This window comes from Tachysurus vachellii, chromosome 3, assembly GCF_030014155.1.
Source record: "Tachysurus vachellii isolate PV-2020 chromosome 3, HZAU_Pvac_v1, whole genome shotgun sequence".
Classification (NCBI taxonomy): domain Eukaryota; kingdom Metazoa; phylum Chordata; class Actinopteri; order Siluriformes; family Bagridae; genus Tachysurus; species Tachysurus vachellii.
In genome coordinates this window covers 917,884-942,030 of record NC_083462.1, presented here as the reverse complement: position 1 = coordinate 942,030, position 24,147 = coordinate 917,884, and the positions used below count along the sequence as shown (strand labels likewise).

The following is a 24,147-nucleotide window of genomic DNA, read 5'->3' as shown; positions in this document are numbered from 1 at the left end:
AGCACCAGCACTATTTTACCTGAATCAGAGTTTAAGCGAATATCATTTATTATCTTTATGAGCACTGTCTCTGTGCTGTGATGCTGGCGGAAACCAGATTGAAAATTGTCCAGATAGCCATTTGAGTTTAAGAATTTGTTCAGCTGATTGAAAACAACCTTTTCAATGATCTTGCCTGTAAAAGGAAGATTTGAGATTGGTCTGTAGTTGCTAAGTATGGTTTTGTCTAGGTTACTCTTTTTTAGGAGAGGCTTAACAACTGCCGTTTTTAGGGACTCTGGAAAAGTGCCTGTGAGCAGAGAGGTATTTACTATTTTTAAGAGGTCAGTTTCTAAACAGTTAAGTACCTTTTTGAGAAAGGATGTGGGGAGGGTGTTAAGGCTGCAAGTTGATGCTTTAAGATGTTGTACTGTCTCTTCCAAGGTTTTTATATCAATTATGTCAAATTCTGAGAAAATGACAAATTTTTGAGGTTGTTGTAATGAGGTCTGACTGACCACATTACAATATGAGGCCGTAATTAAACCTAGGTATATATTTCATACCTTTTTTCAGTTTCTTTTGCCAATGTTTATGAATTTGTAGAGATGGCAAGTCAAACCTGATATTCTTTATGCCGTTGTACTCTTCTGTCTGTAGAGAGTAATATATTACAGTAACGTTGCACTTGAAGCCTTAGTTGTAAAGGATAGTTGCAGAACCATCGCAATCTCTTGGTGAATCAGTGTACTGACTTTAACGTTGCCAGGAGCCAAGACTCCCGTCTTCTCTTAATCAGCAAACTAATGCTCCGCCCACACTCAGCGATAGTTTTCTCTTCGGATAATTGCCAATCTTCTCTTTGATTTCTCTGACTTTAATCTTCTTTGGCAATACCAGCGGTACGTTTTCACTGTAGCTGCACTGGTTCAATAAAATAATGCCCACGCATCGTACTGATGTCATTTGAATTTATTTACACACTCTCTCAGACACCGTGAAAATGTGTGCTCTTTTGAACCACATGCAGATAAATGGTAGTTATTTGTGGATGTATCAGCATGTTAATGTGTCCATGTCATTGCTAGGCTCTGACCCATAATTCCATAGTCCCGAGCACAAACACTGGCATCACGTGTACATCACATAGTTTTAAAGAAACATGCACATACACATTCTCTGAACATTACATGTTACATTTGTTTAAATTTTCATGAATTGAAATTAACTTGTATTAATAACAAAAAACAGTTAATCCGTCTTGCAGACTTTTACATACAGCACAGATCGTTTCTACAAGAAATGAAAGAAACATCTTTCAATCAGACTGTCACAAACTACACAACCACATTTTCTCCACTCATAACTCCAAACGGGACATTATTTTATAGTCCTTACTCTAACTGTTACTGTTATGGCTCATCTTTAGAGTGAAATTATGTTGAAATAATGTGAGAAACAATATAATAATGCATACAGGTAGAAGTTTATTAAAATTTTAAAATAAACCAGAAACATATTCAGGATTAGTGCAGAATTATTTTATTTAATCATGAGAAACAAATAAAGACATCATTTAATTGATTTACTAATAGGATAATTAATGATTAATATTGCTTTATGATTCAGAAGTCATAGAAACACAGCATAATGATCTGGATGCTCAGAAAATCCAGTGAAAGACTTTTTCATTTCCTCTTGGTCCTACACATCTGTAGACAAGAAAAGGTGAAATTGGGTGTAAGAAAGCAAAAAATTGTATTAAGAATAGTGACATAAAATTCTATAAGAATGTAAACATTGTGGTCACTACATTAAAACTCTTAAGTTGTATTTTTTCATTGCAGTTTACTGAGAACTCCTGCTGTGTCTAGTAGACTTCAGTGATCTCTACAGGGATGAAATGGGATTATGACCACTTCCCAGTCTATGGGACTTTAAAAGGTTTTCCCAGTCACTGCGATGCTCAAACGCAGTTTAATGGGTCTAAAAAAAAAACGTAAATGTGAAGTAAACATTGCAAATCTATTTTATTGTGAGTTTTTACCTCTTTTTTGGGTGGTCCGGATAAAAGGCCCCATGGAGATGGAGGCACTATCATGGGTGCCCAAAGACCTGCCTGAGCGGTGGTGGTATCCAGGGAAACAACGCTGTACCATAAAAAATAAAAGCAAAATGTTTAGAGGTTTTATTTTATATCCTGTTTAAGTTCCTGTCTCACAAATGGGTTTATTTATTTATTCTGGGTGAGTTCTTTTCTACACCACACTATTATAAGTATTTAAAGTGTCACTTTACCACTAAAACTTACAAACCGTTCACTTTGCAAAGAGTAAAAAGGAATCTTCACTTTAGTTATAGTTGACTTTAGTAACCACCTTTAACATGATGAGAGTTCACCATTTTTTCTGTCTTAAACACTGTTTACTGGTCCGACTTTGGGGTTCACTACACCTGCTCCTCTGATTGGTTAGTGATCATATCCACAAGCCACACAGGTCACTGTAAAATTACTAAATGTTGTCCATCAGTCAGCCTTCTCAAAATGTTGGCACCCCTTTACTCCTTTAAGGGCATTATTACACAACCCTCATCTTTTAGGCATATGCACAGTGTCTGCTCATCATCCTTGTGCTTTCATTGGGGAGAGTCTAAAGTTCTGAAGTTTAATAACTCACCGTTGCACAGTTATGATTTCTTAGAAGACAAAGGTGAATGCTGCAGTGAAGGAAAACCCTAGATTCATCTTCATTAAAAGAAAACATCTTAAAGGAGAATCGTCCAGTTGTAGAGACTCCATTCTCTAGAATCTTCACCGTAGCATCGTTTGGATTAGGACACCTGAAAATATTTCATATATTGTTATCAGGAAATTCTTTATTTGTTTAAATTTCTACATGCAGACAATTCATTAAAAGCTAAAATTCCACTGCACTACACATTCTTCATCAAGACACATTTATTAAATATTCAAGAGATATGAATGAATATATAGTCTTAAATTTAAAAGAACATCAAACCTAAAAACATATTAATCATAAATTGTTATGCTGTGTAATTAATTGACTAGGCTGTACATTACTGACTGTACTGCCATTGATGTTAGAAATGTAAATGTTGTTCTTTATTTATTGATACCTTTCATTTTAGAAGCTTAGAATATTCTATAATGTTCTGATACTAGCTGTTATTTTTACGAGGCGAAAATAGCTGTCCTGATGTTATTTACTGATCCTGATGAAAAAAAAAAAATTATCTCTTAAAAAAATTATTTTTTTACTTTAGCTTTATGTCTCAGAAAAGCTCAATATATTGTTCATATCCCTGCTTAGCATGAATATCCAGTGTGTAGACAATGAGGAAGATACTTACTTTCCTGTAATAAGGTCCCAGCGAACAGAATAGTTCCTCTGATTTACTGGTGTAGCCCAACAAGAATCGATCACTGTGGCAAGCTGACGGCTGTCCACTCCTTGAACAAAGACGCCTATGTAGATTTGCTCTCCCACCTCTATATTTATACTGCCATTGTAAGGGTGGGAGAAGCTAGAATCCTCATAGGGAATCATCTTGATCCGGTACATTCCCTCTTTACCTGGAAGAGTCTTGTGCACGATGCTTTAAAAAAGTTTAAACATATATTTAGTAGTAGCTGGTATAGAGGGCTGGTGCAGACAATACTTGCAAGGCTTAACCTACATCCATTACATTATCTGGTTTTTAGTCAACTGCACCCCTACCTCTGAATAGGATTTATCTCTCTGTCCATGCTCAATGACTCGCTGAGCTTGTAGATGCAGGAGAAGCTAAGTTCCAGTGTTTTGTTTCTGTGAATAGAGCCTGTTGTTGAGCCCACCTCTCCTTGGATTATGTTCTCATAAATGAAATGGGTACCATTGGCCTAGAAATATTAATAAAATAATGTAAGAATTTTGTTAATGTTGTTTTTTTATTATTTACAAGAAAATTAATTAAAGCAATCTCAATTGACAGTGAAGTGTACCGTGAGATTTGTACCACAGATGTGGTCATCATTATCAAAGTGAAACACCAGTCTGCCATCTTGGATTGTTCCATTGCAGTTGGGGTCATGTAAATGGAGGTTGTTAGCAAGAAAACCAGCTTCAAACAGCTGACAGCGTGACAGAGACATTTTGCCAGAGCTGCTCTCACATATTTCAATAGAGTCTGTTAAAAAAAGTCATTAGTCAGAGACAGTTTGTGAGGATTACGTAATTAGGGCATTTGTTTCCATATGAATATAATTGTAAAATAAATTGTACCATAACTATCGGGATTTTGTCTGAGATAATTTTCGTTACAGAAGCAACCGTAGTTGCCATCTTTCTCCCCACACCACTCATCCTCAGTACAGTGTAGATCTTCACAAGGGTCCGTTCTCACTAAATAGAGGGAATATGTGACATTTAGTGAAAAATATTATATTCATAGTAATTTTTATATGGTTAAACCTAACATCCCCACAGCATTTTGACTATGATGCCATTTTATTTTATTTTATTTTATTTGTGTCCACCATTGATTTAGATTGATAAAATACTGCTTCAGAGATGAGTGCCTGGATACAGCAAACTTACAGCAAGACAGATCAGAGCGCCAGTTTGGGATCATGAGCTCCAGCATAGTGCAAGCAGCATCATAAGCCTCCACAGCTGAACACAGCAAGTCTTGTCCCAATGACTCTGGGTAAGCACATAAGTCATATACACAGGAATTGAAGTAAGATTCAGGGCTGATACGGAAATGGCAATGTTGGAATGGTCCACTGGTGTTGGTGATGATGTTACAGAGTGCAGAGTACTCCTCTCTGAAGGGGCAGTCATTAGCATTAACAGGCTGGTCACTAGCACCACATCTAGACAGGACACAGGATGGACATTATATGAAAGTGTGAAAATGTGAAAAGTTTTGCACCTTCAGAAGTCTTTAGTTAAAATGTATTTTAAATACATGAAAATAAATATCTTAACTGTGCAACATCTAACTTTTATGTTTTCACTGTCATGACCACATTCATTTATTTAAAACATAGCTGGACTGTCAGCGGCTAAATGCAAATACTAATATATTGCTAACATTTTTCATTGTCAAGGCTAAACTAGGTTTGGAAAGTCCATAAGTTTTATTTCATGTTATTATGTTACTGTTATCTTCTTATCAAATTAATTACCCTGGGCCACTGGTGTTTGATTTCCAGCTGTTGCCAAAAGCAATATCATTCTGTGCACGTTCTCCATTCGGTCGGGTCTTGTCATCTGTAGGATCTCCATTATTGTTACCACACATCCCACACACAGACCCATGGAAGCTTGGGCCCAATCTCACCAATAGTGTGAACTGACCATCAAAGTAGACCATGAGCTCATGCGATGCATTCACAACTATAAAATTCTGCTCTTGATATATTTCTGCAAGGTTACTGATTTGATAAGTAGATGAATTCACTGCATTCCCATTAACCTATAACAACAAAAAGAAAAAAAAATATACCATATCTCATACATATTTCCCTGGAAGCAAGAGTATAAAGTTTTAGGTTTCAGTATTACTGTTTTAATACCTTTATTTTCCTGTTTTTTCCAATTGTAATTTGTGTTTGCTCCTGTTGTTTAGTTAGCCACACATCTACTACAGAGACAAAGGACACAACTGTGCTCCCACGATGCATGTTGGTTGCCACCACTCTGAATTGTAGACCATTGTCAGAGACATTCCCACATGTCTGAGAAATCTCATATGAACAAGTACCCTGCAAAATGTTTGATGAAATATTACAACATTAAATAATGTTATGAATGAATAAAGTTATGAAAAATTAAACAACCAGAGTACCCAGAGGAAACCCACAAAGAGGAGAGCAGACATGAAGAGAACTACCTTCAAGAGAGCAAGGGTTATTCCTATCCTAAAGAAACCTGCTCTGGATCCATCAGACATCAGTAACTACAGACCAGTATCACTTGAACACATTGTCTATAATCAGCTCTGTCTATCTTTCACAGAACAACTTTCAATGATCCCAACCAGTCTGGCTTTAAAGTAGCTCATTCGACAGTGACAGCCCTTTTGGGTGTCTCTGAGAAACTACATGACAAGCTTCATCTATCCTCATCCTCTTTGACCTTTCAGCAGTGTTTGATACGGTCAACCACAAGAATCTTTTGTCCACCATCATGAATCTTGGAATTAATGGATAAACATGGGAATGGTTTGCTTCCTACATGGAAGTTTGCTCCTATCAGGTAACATGAAGGGGAGCACCACAAGGTTCAGTAATTAGTCCTCTGATTTTGTCCCTCTATACTCACTCTCTTTGCAAAGTTATATCCTCACATGGGGTCTCTTAAAACTCCTATGCTGATGACACTCAACTTATTTGTTCCTGCCCCCTGATACCACAGCTTGTCTTGACTTTTTTCAATCCTCACTGGCTTCTGGTAGCTGAACACGTCAGATTTAAAACCCTGATGCTTGCATACATAAGGTAAAAACAGACCAGCTCCCTCTTAGCTCTTATCACTCCTGGTAGACTCACACTGTGCCTCAACATACTGTACTGTACATCGAAACTCTTCTGTTCTGGAACCTATCTGGTGGAATGAAACCCTAGATGTCTGAACAGCTGAGTCAAGTAAAGATCTAACTCTTTCCTGAAATAAATAAACATGCTTATTCTCCCTGTTTGGTTGTCCTGACAGAGTTTTAGGTTGATGGTTTTCAAAGTCTGTAACCTAGTGAATCAGTCTAGATGTATTCTTTGATAGACTTCAAAGCACTTTCATACGTTTGGATGAGTGCGTCTGCCAAATGGCATAAATGTAAGAAAGAAACTCCACACTGTACCCGCTGCACTGCCATGCTGCCATTTCATGAATGTAATAGTACCATCAATCAGTTCTAACCTGAAAGTGGGCCACTGCCCCATCAAAGGTATAATAATGTGGATCTCCTGTGACCATGCAAGTTGACATTTGACTGTAGCAGCCAAGTCTACCATTCCTGATCACACACTCCTCAGTGGAAGAGCAGGGGGAGGCGATGCAGTGCAAGTTATTGGATCCTAAGCACTCACAGTGTTGTAAACAATGTTCAGTCCAGAACTGTTCACCAATCTGCAAGAACAAAAGAAAATATTAAATTTAGATTAGACTTTATTGTTATTCTAGCCATATACTGATCATGTAAACAGCACAAAATATTCAATTCAATTTAACGTGTATAGTGCTTTCAGCAGTGGATGCTTATATGGGGGTGCCTAAAATAAAACATACAGGTAAAGCACATTAACGTTCAGAAAACATTAATTGAACACATCATTAGGTTTTTAATTCAATTCAATTCAAATGTATTTGTACAGAGCTTTTCACAATTGACATTGTCTCATAGCAGCTTTACAGATCATAAACATAAAACAAGTTGTGTCTGAAGCTCTGTGTGCAAACACGCCAACTTAATGGCTCGGGAAGGACACGTGACGAAGTGATTACGTGCCAGTAAGTCCATATAAGGGCATCTACGTCACATTACTCCAGCTTCTACTTGTCTGAAGGAAGTGCGAGAGGATGCCGGGGGCGTGGCCAGCGATGCAGTGTCTCGTTCCCCTCTCAGAGAACTGGGTTACATACGTAACATGGTGTAGTTCCCTTTCGAGGGAACACGACACTGCATCAGTGCTGACGCTATGGGAACGCCAATACCCACGACCGGTCGATGACTGTGTCAGAGTCCGTGAGAGAGCACGAGCAGACTGGGAACAGACCATCAATGGCCCTGCAGGACCTGGGACCCTAGAGTGGGGTCCAAGTACAGGTTATAGAACCTGATAAAGGTGTGCAGAGAGGACCAACCTGCCACAGCACAAATATCTTCAAGGGGGACACCCCAGGCCAAGGCACTAGACGAGGCAATACTCCAAGTGGAGTGAGCCCTGATCCCGAGAGGCGAGGCAAGACCGCGCACCTTATAGGCCTGAGCCACCACTCAGTGTGCCAGGCACTGCTTGGAAACCGGATTACCCTTATTCCCGCCCCCAAAACAGACAAAAAGGGCTGAGGAGTTACTCCACGAGCTAGAGTGGTGGACAAAAGTCCTCAAGGCCCTTACTGTGCAAAGCAAACGCAGCCTCTCCTGTTCCCCTGACTAATGGGGCAGTCTACTAACAGTAGGTCGGCAGTACGACTGGACACCTTAGGGTCATATCCTGCCCTAGGGTGCAGAATAGCCTTGGACATGCGAGGGGAAGAATTCTAGGCAGGCGGGGGGCAATCAATAAGGCCTGCAAATCCCTTGCTCATTTGAGAGAGGCCAAGGCTAGGAGCAGAGCCAACTTCAGGGTCAGAAACTTCCGAGAGACTGACTCCATGGGCTCCAAAGGGGCTTCCAGCAGCCCCTATATGACCAAGAGAGGTCCCAGGAAGGAAGTCGCAGTCTGCAGGAAGGCCTCAGCCACCTGACACCACACAGAATGCGAGAGACCAGAGGGTGCCTACCCAAGGAGGCCCCGAGGACAGGTTCGTGGTTCGCAGCAATGGCAGCCACGTACACCTTTAAAGTAGATGGGGACAGGCCCCAAGAAAAACAAGACTGCAGGAACTCCAGCACTGTACCGACCGGGCAGTGAACTGGATCCTGACAGTGTTCATCGCACCAGAGGCAAAAAAGCCTCCACTTCAGAGCATATAGCTTCCTAGTGTAGGGAGCCCTAGAATTCGGTTTCCTCGATCACCTCAAATGAGAGGCCTGCCTCTAGGAGCTGGTCCCCCTCAGAGGCCAGACCCGAAGCTTCCACATCTCTGGGCGAGGGTATAGGATTGCCCCCTGCACCTGAGAGAGGAGATCCTTCCTGACGGGAACCTACCATGGAGTACCATTCAGGAGGGAGGCTAGGACCGTGAATCAACTCGAGAGGGCCAACGAGGGGCAACTAGGAGAAGGTTGACCCGGTCATGGCACACTCTGGCTAGGACTTGCAGGAGCAGAGCTACCGCGGGAAGTCGTGCAGATGGAGCCTCGGCCACGTCTATACCAAGGCATCCAGGCCCAAAGGGGCCGGATGAGAAAGGGAAGGCAATGGCGGACAGTGGGTCGACTCCTTGTAGGCGAACAGATCCACTTCCACCCGGCCGAAAATCTGCCAAATTCGCTCCACCACGTCGGGGTGGAGACGTCACTCCCCGGGCCTCAGCACCTGCCTCGAGAAGAAGTCTTCCTTCTGAATTAAATGCACTGGAATGAAAATTGCTCTCAGCAAAAGAAACCTGGTCTCTGCCCAGAGCAGACTCTGCTGTGCACACCTGAAAAGTGGGCGCAAAAGCAGACCGCCCTGATGATTGATATAGGGAACCACCACAGTGCTGTCTGTCCGTACGTACTGAGACATGGCAGCCCCTGAGGCGTGTAGTTCCCAAGCCATTAAATTGGCGTGTTTATACACAGAGCTTCAGACACAACTTCCTCACAGAAGCGTTCCCATAGCGTCAGCCCTGACGCAGCATCAAGGTCCCTCAAAAGGGAAACTCCCTTAGATGGTAAAGGAAGAAACCTTGAGAAGAACGAGACTCAAAGAGGAAACTCATCCTCATATGGGTGACACTGGAGAGTGTGATTATAAATATACAGTCTGATAAATGTTTTAAATCATATGTTACTGGCTGCAGCTTTTATGGTGAGAAATAAGATTCACAATCATTTCACTCATTTATCATTCACTGTCACATTTCACTCTCGGTGCAGGTGACAGACTCTGTGGTACTCTAGGTTTACAGCCGGGTGGATAGAAAACAGGGCAAGTCAGAATTTAAAAGCTAAAATTTTCTCTAATTAATAAATTAAAGCATTAGATCATGTTATACTTATCAACATACAGTAACTGTATATATCATTCACTATTTATCAAAGTTTTAACATAAAGTATATAATTTTTTAATTTATTATTTATTTATTTTTACACTAAATATTATTTATCCACAAATACTATAACGAGATACGTGCCAGTTCAATTAAATTTTTTGTAATTCAATTCCAAATTTTGTATTGACCCATGGAAGTAATAAAATTAATAAAATATTCAGCCATTTTTGTTGCAAATGGTTAAAGTATTAATATTAGATTGTGACAGTACAAATTGTAGAAAGGTATAAACATGTGAATAACATGTGAATAGTATTAGTAATAGACAATGTAAAAAAGTGTCAGAAACTCACCTGGAAGTAGAATCCGTTATACGAGCAACCACATTGCTCTACAGGCACACAGTTGCTTCCACTCCTTAGAAAGCCTTCATTACAGAAACAACCCTCTCTGCATGTTCTCTCACATATGACATTTATGCTGCTGGTACAGGTATGACCACAGTCAGAGCCACACAGCTCATAGTGACTGTTCGCAGGGCAGATTATGCCTGAGGAATTAGCACACATACAATGGTATGACCTTTTACTACACAACTACTGTTACACATCACATATATGCATCTGTTAACCAACATGCTGAGGTTTATAATATTATAAGGAGAAAATACAGATTAACATTTAGACAGATAAACAGTTTTAATTTTCTTTTTATCCACTTACGACATGTTGTATTTTCTCTCCAGGGATAAATCCTGACATTGGCAGACTGGCAGGCACTAACATATGTCTCAATGGATCGACACAGTACATCGTTTCTGTGCTCAGACAGGCATAGATCAAAGACACAGTCGTTATAATAGGCAAGTGGATCAACATCAGCATGACAAAAACTCAAAGGACCCTGATTGTCTGTTATGATTCCACACAGAGACTGTGCTCTAGAGGGGTTTTGGCATGATGGGCAGGAGTCTCCACATCCACCATCACATCTTGTTTCATTCCCCACTTTCCAGTCAGCTCCAAACTCTGCAGCAGAAAAACTGAGCCTGCCAGATTGCAAACGGAAATCATCATTGCTGTCACCATTGAAGTTACCACAGAGGCCACATGTGGCTCCACTGTAATTCCCTGGAACTGTGATTAGAACTACCCAAGAGCCATCATAGCTCACACTTAGGCCAAAGTCAGTTGTAATAAATGTATTTCTTCCACTGGAGGAAACTGACACTCGGCCAGAGTCGAGAACAGCAGGAAGATTCCTGGTTTCACTGTCAATCTGATAAAAAGAAAGAAAAAATTACATTTACAGGCCAAATTATACAGCTGAGCAGTTGAAAGTTAAGGGCCTTGCTCAGGGGCCCAGCAGTGGTGTTGAACTCCTGACCTTCCAAACAGACCTTCCACCTTAATCAGACTGTACTTATTTATCTAATGTATACTGTAAATTGTAATATTTTAATTTCTCACTGAATAAATACTGTTTTTCATTATCAGACTTTTTCTAAACTCACCTCAGCTGTGCCATACATGTCATGTGAAACATGTACCAGGTGTCCTGAAACATTGACATAAACTTCCACAGTGATTGACACTGAGAGTCCATTCCATGCTTCATTTCGTGCAATGACTTGAAAATATGGTAGTCCTAGAGTATCATTACATACAGTTGCCAGTGTATAGTGGCATGTGCCCTGGAAGTCAAATCTATGTCCATCGAAAGAAGTGTAATGGGGGTCCCCTGAAGCAGAGCATGTGGCACTGGGTCGAGGATGGCAGCCATATTCTCCGTCAATGACATGGCATATTTCATGATCTTGGCAAGATGATGAACTACAGTTGACAAAACCTGATGTCCCATCACAGACACAATGGAACCGGCACTGCTGACCAAACCAGAACTGCTCGCCACTCTGTCTGTAGCGGCCTTCATGAAAGCACCCACAACCCGTAGGGGGGACACACTGGTCTCCACTTAGCACTAGCCCATTATCACACTGGCATCCCTCCTGGCAGAGCCGGGTACAAGGGAATGGAAAAGACAGACTAGGACAGGCTGCAGGGCATGAAGTGCCACATTCCTCATAGTGGCTGTAGGCTGGGCACTGGAAATCTGAAAAAAAAAGATATATAGCTATATATTAAGAACACTTTTTATAAAACCTCATACAACTATTCTAAAGTCTTGTTGTAAGCTACTATTTTACTCACCACAGTTGGTGATATTTCTCCATTCTCCTACACTGACGCCACTTTGCTGGCAGAGTACAGCGTAGGCTCGTAGAGCCTCACACATGGATTCTCTGGCACCATGGGTCTGTCCCAAATTGTCTCTGCAATTTCTTATCCAAATCTGAGGGTCCAGGATGCTATGGCATTGAGCAAATGGTCCATCTCGAGAAGCCATGATGTTGCAGTGTTCAGTGAAGTTGCTACTGCTCTCTCCTGGTTGTACATTTGAGTCTACGCAGAAGGCTGAAAGAGATCCATTTCTCCAGCTATCCCCAAACTCCTGTGAACTATTTAATAAGACTCCACCAGGGCCATAAAACTCGTCCTCTAAGTTTCCATTGAAATTCCCACACAGACCAGTAAGTGCACCAGTGTAGGTGTTGGGTGCTGTGATTCTAATTAGGTGCGACCAGTCAGACCTTACAGTTACCCCAAATGAAGTTTCCATAATTATACTGTTCACACTGCTATGATAGATAAGGATTTGACCATTGCCAACACTGTAGGGTAGAGCAACTAAGCGTCCATCAACCTGGATAAGAAAACAAAAGGTTGCCATATTAAATAATTACATAATTATAGATTTTGTAGATCGGATTCAATCATTAATATTCTCAAGCATCATGACAGAAATATATATAGGGATTTTAAGAAACTGTTATATATATATATATTATCTTACCTGTATATTTCCTCCTTCTCTCATTTCTAGAGATATCTGAAATCCCCCTGCCTCAAATCTCAGGATCTTAGAAAACCCAATAGGACCCATGGGGACTCTCTGCAGTGTTACCGCAAAGTTAGGTAGTGGTGATGATTCATTAACTCTGGTGAGGATGAGTTCACAGGCTCCTTGATACCTGAAATCTACTTCATCAAAGGTGTGATATGAGCCTAGACGGTGAACCCAACAGGTGGCGTAACTGGTAGGTCTGCAGCCCCTTACACCATTATTGATGGTACACACCTCCTGTGGACCACACTGATGATGTTGGCAGGTCATTACCATGTTGCTGCAGGTGCATAGCCTGCCACAGTCATTGTCCAATACCACTGATTGACCCTCAACATAATAAAGTCCATTAAAAGTGCAGCCACAGTTACTTTGATGAACACATGTACCACCACTTAGGACATAACCTGCATCACAGATACAGCTTTCCTGATATGGTAAGGTGCAATTTAAAGGTGAAGAAGGGTTGCTGCATGTTGCTGGGCAGCTTGTTCCCTGGAACTCATAGTGACTGTGCTCACTATGGCAAGGCAATTCTGGGAGTAGATTGTAGCAGAAAAGTATGATTAAATTTTAAACTTAAACAAAACAGATCAATTATGGTCATATAAAAAAGAAATATTTAACTTGCCACAAAATCCTGTTCTTCTCCATTGACCTAGCTGTATGCCCCGCTGTTGACACTGCGTAGCATAAACACTGATTGATCGACACAGAATTGGTTGGTATCCACCACCCACACATTGATCGTAGACACAGCTGTCTAAAAATGTGTGTGGTGACAGAATAGAGTGGCAACTGGCAAAAGGACCACTAGCATCTCCCAAGATTCCACAGTGGTCTGAGTTACTGTAAAGGTTGCTCTGATATGTTGTACAACCTGCACATGCCAGACCTGAGCACCCTCTAATCTGACAGCCAGGATCTGTGTCTCTCACTGCCTTCCAGGAGTCTCCAAATCCCACGTCTGAGCTCAGGATTTCTCCTGAAGGTGTGCGAAAGTCATCTTGTTGGTAGTTGAAGTTACCACACAGGCCACATGTGGCATTTTGGTAGTCATAAGGCACATTGATGGTTGCATATGAATATGCATCATATGTAACAACTAGTCCAAATGCTGTACTGATTACAATAGATAAACCTGACTGATAAACTTGAATAGTGCCGTTGCGAAGACTGAAAGGTGTTGCTGCGAAGGTTCCATTCACCTAGAGGCACAATGGAACTAAAATCAGCTAATTGATAAAAATAAGAAAAGATTCAGTTAAGTGTAATGATACTCACCTTGGCCTCATATGGATGATCTTTTACTAATTCCAGTATCTCGTCATAGACAAATACCCTGACCAGGCGTGTCCAGGACACATGTGCACTGCCTCGATGCTCATTTTTTCCTTCAATGCGATAGTAAGGCAAGCTGTTGACACAGGCCTGCCAAGAAAATAATGTTTATTTTTTCATACCCCCATTTTGTCATAGTGAATTATACTATAATATAAATTATTTAAACCTCAGACAAGATGTAAGTGCAGGTTCCTTGAAAGTGAAAGATTTGATTATCAAATGTATAGTAGTGGGGATCTCCAGAAATAGTACAAGTTCGGCGTTGTACATTTTGGCAGCTATACTGTAAAGCAGTCTGTCGACAAGCTTGAGCAAATGTACATGGCTGTGAGATGCACTGGAGACCGCTGCGGGTGCAAGTGCATTTAAGCTGGCAAGTGTTATCTGTCCAGAATATGGCACCTTGTTGCACAAAGTTACCTGGTAGAATAAAGCAGTTAGATTAATTGTAGTTTGTACAAATATTTTTTCAACAGCAGAAATTGTATCTTGTGAAAGCATTACCATTAAACTGACAGCCCCGTGATCCTTGATCTACACGGAAAGCCCATCTGCCTGGGACATTCACATTGCTGCTATAGGTAAAACTTTGATAGTTGTATTGAAATGACCCAGGAATTGAGAAATAGTAGCTGGAGTCAACTGTGTCATAACCAGCCTAATAATAATAAGAAGAAAAATTTAGAAGATAAATGTATTAACTAAGCTTTGTTAACTTGAACTAGGTTAAAAATGCTAATCAATAATGTCACTAAACGATGCATACCTGCACATTTCGGCCTGTTGGAGCAATCACACCATAGTTCATCAGAATAAATGAATAATGGCCGTTGGAAATCAAAACTACTTGGAAAGATGTTTCCTGAAAACGGATGCAAAAACATCAAAGACTTAAAAAAACACCTCAATAAAATATTTATTTATTTCACAGATCACACTGTTACAATTTTGAAAACATTCTCTGTAAACGTCATTGTGGTTATTTGTTAAGAATTCACATGTGGTGGTCATTGGAATTCCATTTAAATTCTAAGAATATCATCTTACCGTATTAGTAGTCGGAAAGTAGGCTACTCTATCCCACGTTGCGACAAAGACCCAAGTAGCACTGAAACTCAGCTGGGGGAAATATTGATTTATGTTTTGAGTAGCTTGAGTCAGAACACTGCCTGAAGTGAACTGTTGATATGAGATGACACCGTTTCCACGATTATCAATGTCGGTCCAAAATGGAGCAATTATGTCTCGTCCACCATTCACAGGGAATTGGTAGGGAGTGTAACTGTACCAAGCTTGATCAAAGGTTAGATCGCCATTGTTGTTCACCTACAAAAAATATATTAAAAAAATATATATTTTATCATCCATGTTACAATATGTGACCCTTATGTTCAACAAAACCACATACAAAAAGAGCTAGTTAATTTAAAGAACTTCGGCGAACACAGAACAGAACATGGTACAACTGTAAAGCATGTGCATCAGCCTGACTTTACGACACTATTACTACAACAGGTAATAACAATGAAGAGCTAGTTAGCAACCATAACAGTGACTTCTTGTTAAACCTAGCATATTCTTTGTGATCATTTATCTCCATACTCTTGGGTTGCAAAAGAGTAAACTAGCATTCATGGGCTGTTCATTTTTTTTTCTATCATGGTATTTCATGTTTAAGTAATTTTGTGGACTCTAAACATATTCAGTTCAGTTACATTTTATTTGTATAGCTGTTAATGGTGGACATCTGGACCACATTCTGCCAACTGACTAGCAAATAAAATGAACCTGAAGCCCAGATTACAACCCTTATATGGATGGTTCTGGCCCATGGCATTTACATTTACAGCATTTAGCAGACGCCCTTATCCAGAGCGACTTACATTTTTTCATCTAATTTTTTTTATACAACTGAGCAATTGAGGATTAAGGGCCTTTCTCAAGGGCCCAGCAGTGGCAGCTTGGTGGACGTAGGAATCGAACTCACAACCTGCCGATTGGTAGCCCAACGCCTTAACCACTAGGCTACCACAATTCCCACATAATTCCCCATAATACCACAAATGGCATATGTTTGCACACATGGTCTAGCTTGACCAAATACTAAAAAATAAATGTAGCTTACAAACACTTGGATGTATGAGGTTCCAAAATATATAAATGGTTGCTGAAGAACGATAAGAGGTGAACTTCCATCATCATTCCGTGCATTTACAATGTCTCCAGTTCCATATGGGTAAAAGGGACCTAATATCAGATACACAAAACATTACATAGTCAAAATGAATATTAATATAAACATTATTTTAAAATGTACATTTTAAAATAATGTTTATATATTACTCATTAATAAAGCATACGATGCAATTAATTAATTAATTTATATATAGTTAATATATGATATATAATTAAGTATATTAATATAAACTAAATAGTAGTATAGTATTTACAAAATATATAGTTATTTACAGTCAATAGTTTAATATTTATATAGTTAAGTGCTATAGTTAATTAACTACCTTACTATAACACTTCCTCACTGTAACACTCAGACTTATGTCAGACTTTAAAATAGTCATTTAAAAGAGTTTAAAAGGTATTGGGCAATTACTCCTACTTATTATGAAAAAGCCGGGGGCCCAGCAGTGGCATCTTAGTCGACTAGGGACATGAACTCATGACCTTCAGATCGGTAGTCCAACACCTTAACCACTGGGCTGCCACATCTCAAAATTACTGATGGGAAGGTCATGAGATCAAATCCCACGTCCACCAAGATGCCGCTGCTGGCCCACTGAGCAAAGCCTTTAACCCTCAATTGCTCAGTTGTATAAATTAAAATGTAAGACACTCTGGATAAGGTTGGATAGCTATAGTGCTCACACACTGTATTACTCCCTCACTGTAACACTCTACCAACCATAATATCACCCCACTGTAACATTCATGTATTGTAATGCTGGCTATGGAAAAATTAATAGGAAGCACTCAGCTGAGAGCTATTACCCACTCAGGGGTATTTGTGGTTAGAATTGTATGTAGTATAAATATTAGTGGTTAAGCTATTATTATTATTATTATTATTATTATTATTACTATTACTATTATTATTATTATTTTGGCTTTGTAGAAGCCAACATTCTGTTTTTATATTTAAGCTTAGACAAAAATTTATCAAGAGTAACTCCTCTTAGGGCTTTCGAACCACATGCACCAAATTCAGATATGTTGTAGACCCTGGTCTGAAGTTTGTTGCTGTTACTTTTCTAAGCGATCCGAGTACTGGTACTTCCGATACCGGGTCTCAAAGTGGCCTTTTTTCCCATAGACTCCCATTATAAACTTTGGAGGTTTATAACTCGGCAAGCTTTCAAACTATCTACACCAAACTCGGCCAGCTCCTTTAGGGTTATACTCTGGGTATACAACATGGACATGTGACATATCAGAACACTTAGAACAATGAGGGGAACTTCCTCACGTGTATTCTGATGATGTCACTTGACGTCACATGAAGTCACTTGAAAAAAAAAAGTTTGCACAACATGGGCATGTGATATATCAAAAGACTCAGCACAATGAGGGGAACTGCGTCACGGGTATTCGGATCACGTCACATGCTCATGTCCGCTCGCCTCCAAAAGTATTGGCACCCTAGCCGTCCAGTAGTTTTCACAATCTTTCTGTCCACTTTTCTCCAAAAGTAACACTGACCCTTATGTCCACTCGCCTCCAAAAAGCACTGGCCTTTGCGAATACTTGCACCATCAAAGCCAACATCAAAGTTTGTGGTGATGAACTTTACAAATCTAGTTATTATTATTATTACTCTTTTTGTAATACTCCTTCACTGTAGGAAAATGTATGGCTTTCCCTCAATACTTAACTCTTCATAGAAATACTCCCTTTCTCTAATACCCCATAAATGTAACACTTGTGCACTTACCCCACTGGACTCCTCCTAATGTATTTTAGGATTTAACACTAAAAACATTGGACAGCCACGATGTGCTTTAATTATAAACATTGTTACTTTTGTTCCAAAGTTTTATTTTAACATGCAATGTGTCAATAAATTAATAAACTGTACCACTTTAGAGAGCAACAGACACAAATAAATAAATAAATAAATATAAAGTATATTTTTGGTGCTTAACATATAAAATCTAAACTGAATTTTACTTATGAATTCTTTCCCCTGTTGTTTGTTCCACTGCGTAAGGTTTACGACCATCATTAATGAATTTATGAGTTTATATTCTTTATGTATTATATATTGTCAATAGTTAAAATTGGAATTAAAAATTTCTTTACCTGATTGGCTCCTATTGTGGGCCACTGCAAGGAACACAACACAAAAGGTTTACATCAATTATACAGACTTGACTTGATACAACTTGATACAATATAAAATACTAGAATGTGGTGTTAGTGATATTGATGGTTAAGGGGGTGTTCAGTTGTTTAGTTTTAGGTCATTTGTGCTGTAATTTAAGCATCATGTAACTATTCTACATAAGTTTTGGATCACTGGCTTTGGCTGATTATGTTTTACTCTCCAAGTTTTCTTTCTGAAGTCTATTTATATATATATATAATAGACTGATAAATGTATATATTATCATATGTTAAGAGACACAGTTGGACTTGAAATGTATTTACCTGTTGTTGCGATAGTAGTTACATGATCTGCTAAAAAAACCACAAAGTTGAAATTAATTATATGTAATGGGACTTCATACAGTTTAAAATAACAACATGGATTAATAAAGCTAACTATTGTATTGTCACTGAATGAGGTTTATAGTAATAAATAGTGCCTTTGAAGTTTTACAGTAATATAATGTACTCTATGGATATTTGTGTCTGCTGTGTTTATTATTATTTTTAGCTGTGTTTGTATTGGTATTTGAGATCGTATATTGTAGGAATATTGTAGGAATATTGTACAGGAATATTGTAGGAATATTGTTGGTTAATGAAGCACTGAAGTATTATTATAAGTGGTCTTATGTTGGTCCAAATTAAATCGATTTACAGTAATGTTCTCTCACTGTAATAATGGCTCTCTATAATATTGTCTCACTGTGCCAACATTAAACAAACAAAAATAATATAGGAATATATGAGTTTATATTTATTACATTGAGAATTGTAATGTCATACAGATAAAATTAAATTGAATTTATTTACCTGTTGATTGGGTCGTACTTAGGTCCGCTTCTAGAAACAAACCAGATAAGGTTCACATTAATAATAACATTTACTTTTGTGCCAAAATGATATTTTAACATTTAACATGTCAATCAATTAATAAACTGAATCACTTTATGGATCAACAGACACAAATAAATAAACAAAAATAAATATTATGAAAATAAAGTATATTTTCAATGCTTAACATATAAAATCTAAACTGAATTTTACTTATGCATTGTTTCCCCTGTTGTTTGTTCCACTGCATAAGGTTTATGACCATCATTAATGAATTTATGAGTTTATATTCTTTATATATTATATATTGTCAATAGTTAAAATTGGAATTAAAATTTCTTTATTTGTTGATTGGCTACTATTGTGGGCCACTGCAAGGAACACAACCCAAAAGGTTTACATTAATTATATATAATGGGACATGATACAATTTAAAATAGTATAATGTGGTGTTAGTGATATTGATGGTTAAGGGGGTGTTCAGTCATTTAGTTTTAGGTCATTTGTGCTGTAATTTAAGCATCATGTAACTATTCTACATAATTTTTGGATTATTGTCTGAAATCTAACAGATTAGTTCTTGGAGAATATATATATATATATATATATATATATATATATATATATATATATATATATATATATTTATATATATATATATATATATAAACTTAGGCTCCAAGAAATAAACTGATAAATGTATATATTGTCAGATGTTAAGAGACACAGTTGGAGTTGAAATGCATTTACCTGTTGTTGCGATAGTAGTTACATGATCTGCTAAAAAAACCACAAAGTTGAAATTAATTATATGTAATGGGACTTCATACAGTTTAAAATAACAACATGGATTAATAAAGCTAACTATTGTATTGTCACTGAATGAGGTTTATAGTAATAAATAGTGCCTTTGACGTTTTACAGTGATATAATGTACTCTATGGATCTTTGTGTCTGCTGTGTTTATTATTATTTTTATCTGTGTTCGTATTGGTATTTGAGATCGTATGTATAACTGTAGGAATATTGCTGGTTAATGGAGCACTGAAGTATTATTATAAGTGGTCTTATGTTGGTCCAAATGAAATCAATTTACAGTAATTTTCTCTCACTGTAATAATGGCTCTCTATAATATTCTCTCACTGTGCCAACATTAAACAAACAAAAATAATATAGGAATTTATGAGTTTATATTTATTACATTGAGAATTGTAATGTCATACAGATAAAATTGAAATGAATTTACTTACCTGTTGATTGGGTCGTACTTAGGTCCACTGCTAGAAACAAACCAGATAAAGTTTACATTAATTATAAAATTTACTTTTGTGCCACAATGATATTTTAACATTTAACATGTCAATCAATTAATAAACTGAATTACTTTATAGATCAACAGACACAAATAAATAAATAAATAAATATAAAGTATATTTTCAATGTTTAGCATATATATTCTAAACTGAATTTTACGCATGCGGTGTTTCCCCTGTTGTTTGTTCCACTGCATAAGGGTTACGACCATCATTAATGAATTTATGAGTTTATAGTCTTTATATATTATATATTGTCAATAGTTAAAATTGGAATTAAAATTTCTTTACCTGTTGATCGGCTGCTATTGTGGGTCACTGCAAGGAACACAACACAAAAGGTTTACATTAAATATATATAATGGGACATGATACAATTTAAAATAATGTATATATTGTCATATGTTAAGAGACACAGTTGGAATTGAAATGTATTTACCTGTTGTTGGGCTACTAGTTACATGGCCTGGAAAAAAAAAACACAAAGTTGAAATTAATTATATGTAATGGGACTTCATACAGTTTAAAATAACAACATGGATCAATAAAGCTAACTATTGTATTGTCACTGAATGAGGTTTATAGTAATAAATAGTGTCTTTGAAGTTTTACAGTGATATAATGTACTCTATGGATCTTTGTGTCTGCTGTGTTTATTATTATTTTTATCTGTGTTCGTATTGGTATTTGAGATCGTATGTATAACTGTAGGAATATTGCTGGTTAATGGAGCACTGAAGTATTATTATAAGTGGTCTTATGTTGGTCCAAATGAAATCAATTTACAGTAATTTTCTCTCACTGTAATAATGGCTCTCTATAATATTCTCTCACTGTGCCAACATTAAACAAACAAAAATAATATAGGAATTTATGAGTTTATATTTATTACATTGAGAATTGTAATGTCATACAGATAAAATTGAAATGAATTTACTTACCTGTTGATTGGGTCGTACTTAGGTCCACTGCTAGAAACAAACCAGATAAGGTTTACATTAATTATAACATTTAATTTTGTGCCAAAGTTTTATTTTAACATGCCATGTGTCAATCAAGTAATAAACAAATTTTATCACTCAACAGATTAATGTCCCAAACACACAAGCAAGCAAGCAAAAAACTATTTATTTATTTATTTATTTATTTATTTATTCATTCATTCATTTACTTCTTTATTTTGTGAGAAATGAAATATAGTTTAATTTCTTAGGATATAAATCTACACTGAATTTCACTTCTGTGTTATTTTCTATTGTCTTTTGATTCACTGCATAAAGTTTACATTAATGACACATGACTGCATAAGTGTAACAACATCGCTGTATCACTGTAATAATTCTTAATTCAAATACACTTTAACAGTAAAAGCTCCTAAATGTAGTATACTTTCATTGTAAGACTCCATTCTGTCACACTCAAACTATAATATGTCAGTGTAACACTCTCTCACTGTAACACTCCCACAGTGTAACACTCTCTTATTGTAATACGCTCTCAATGTAACACACCCACAGTGTTACACTTCCTCACTGAAAACTCTTCCTCACTGTAACACTATCTCACTGTAACACTCTCTCACAGTAACAGTTCCTTACTTTAACACTCCCTTACTGTATCACTCCCACAGTGTAACACTCTCTGACTGTAGCACTCCCTCACTGTAATACTCCCACAGTGTAACACTAGCTTACTGTATCACTCCCACAGTGTAACACTCCCTTATTGTAATACTCTCTCACTGTAACACACCCACAGTGTAACACTTCCTCACTGTAACACTCCCACAGTGTATCACTCTCTTACTGTAACACTCCCACAGTATATCACTCTCTTACTGTAACACTCCCACAGTATATCACTCTCTTACTGTAACACTCCCACAGTGTATCACTCTCTTACTGTAACACTCCCACAGTGTAACACTCTCTCACTGTAACTCTCTCACTGCAAAACTTTCTCACTGTAACACTCCCTCACTGTAACACTCTCTGCTGTAACACTCTCTCACTGTTACACTCCCACACTGTAACACTCCCTCACAGTAACAGTCCCTTACTTTAACACTCCCTGCTGTGGGATGTGGCAGCTTAGTGGTTAAGGTGTTGAACTACGGATTGGAAGGTCATGAGTTCGATTCCCAGGTCCAGCAGGATGCTGGGCCCCTGAGCAAAGCCCTTAACCCTCAATTGCTCAGTTGTATAAATTGAAATGTAAGACACTCTGGATAAGGTTGGATAGCTATAGTGCTCACACACTGTATTACTCCCTCAGTGTAACACTCTGCCACCATAATATCACCCCACTGTAACATGCATGTATTGTAATGCTGGCTATGGAAAAATTAATAGGAAGCACTCAGCTATGGGGTATTTGTGGTTAGCCTTGTATGTAGTATAAATATTAGTGGTTAAGCTATTATTATTATTATTATTATTATTATTATTATTATTATTGTTATTATTATTATTATTGTTATTATTATTATCATTATTATTATTATTATTATTATTATTATTATTATTATTATTATTATTATTATTATTATTATTATATTTATTATTACTCTCTTTGTAATACTCCTTCATTATAGGAAAACGTATGTCTTTCCCTCAAGACTTACCTCTTCATTGAAATACCCCCTTTCTCTAATACCCCATCAATGTAACACTCGTGCAATTACCCCACTGGACTCCACCTAATGTATTTTAGGTTTTAACACTAAAAGCATTGGACAGCCACGATGTGCTTTAATTATAAACATTATTACTTTTGTTCCAAAGTTATATTTTAACATTCAACATGTCAATCAATTAATGAACTGAATCACTTTATAGATTATCAGACCCAAATAAATATATAAATATTATACAAAGTAAAGTATATTTTCAATGTTTAGCATATATATTCTAAACTGAATTTTACTTATGCATTGTTTCCCCTATTGTTTGTTCCACTGCATAAGGTTTACGACCATCATTAATGAATTTATGAGTTTATATTCTTTATATATTATATATTGTCAATAGTTAAAATTGGAATGAAAATTTCTTTACCTGTTGATTGGCTCCTACTTTGGCCAACTGCAAGGAACACAACACAAAAGGTTTACATTAATTATATATAATGGGACATGATACAATTTAAAATAATAGAATGTGGTGTTAGTGATATTGATGGTTGAGGGGGTGTTCAGTCGTTTAGTTTTAGGTCATTTGTGCTGTAATTTAATAAGTTTTAGATCACTGGCTTTGGCTGATTATGTTTTACTCTCCAAGTTTTCTATCTGAAGTCTCAAATTTATCAGATTTGTTCTTGGAGCCTAAGGATTTAGATTTATACTGTGGCACAATATTTGATTTACACTACAACATATTCAAATAACTGGACAGTTGACTTTTCATACACTTTTTAACTTTTGATAGTCAGGTGTGACTTGTTTTCTTATGACAAATAATAATA

The 24,147-nt window shown here is 37.4% G+C and overlaps 1 protein-coding gene across 1 annotated transcript; it reads right to left on the bottom strand.

Moving 5' to 3' along the window:
• Positions 1-1,542: 1,542 nt before the first annotated feature.
• LOC132842111 (alpha-tectorin-like) lies at positions 1,543-20,897 on the bottom strand. Its single transcript, XM_060864781.1, has 28 exons — positions 20,846-20,897; positions 20,623-20,652; positions 19,351-19,380; positions 18,820-18,849; positions 18,472-18,495; positions 16,283-16,404; positions 15,205-15,483; positions 14,924-15,019; positions 14,662-14,815; positions 14,324-14,577; positions 14,098-14,244; positions 13,445-14,021; positions 12,763-13,349; positions 12,060-12,612; positions 11,363-11,961; positions 10,572-11,127; positions 10,203-10,399; positions 6,903-7,112; positions 5,561-5,749; positions 5,171-5,460; positions 4,578-4,855; positions 4,263-4,382; positions 3,983-4,167; positions 3,720-3,880; positions 3,352-3,597; positions 2,658-2,820; positions 2,027-2,129; positions 1,543-1,691 (listed from the first exon to the last, which is right to left on the bottom strand). The coding sequence occupies exons 1-28, from the start codon at positions 20,895-20,897 to the stop codon at positions 1,684-1,686; spliced, it is 6,240 nt and encodes a 2,079-aa protein (XP_060720764.1). The 3' UTR covers positions 1,543-1,683.
• Between the last annotated feature and the right edge of the window lie 3,250 nt (positions 20,898-24,147).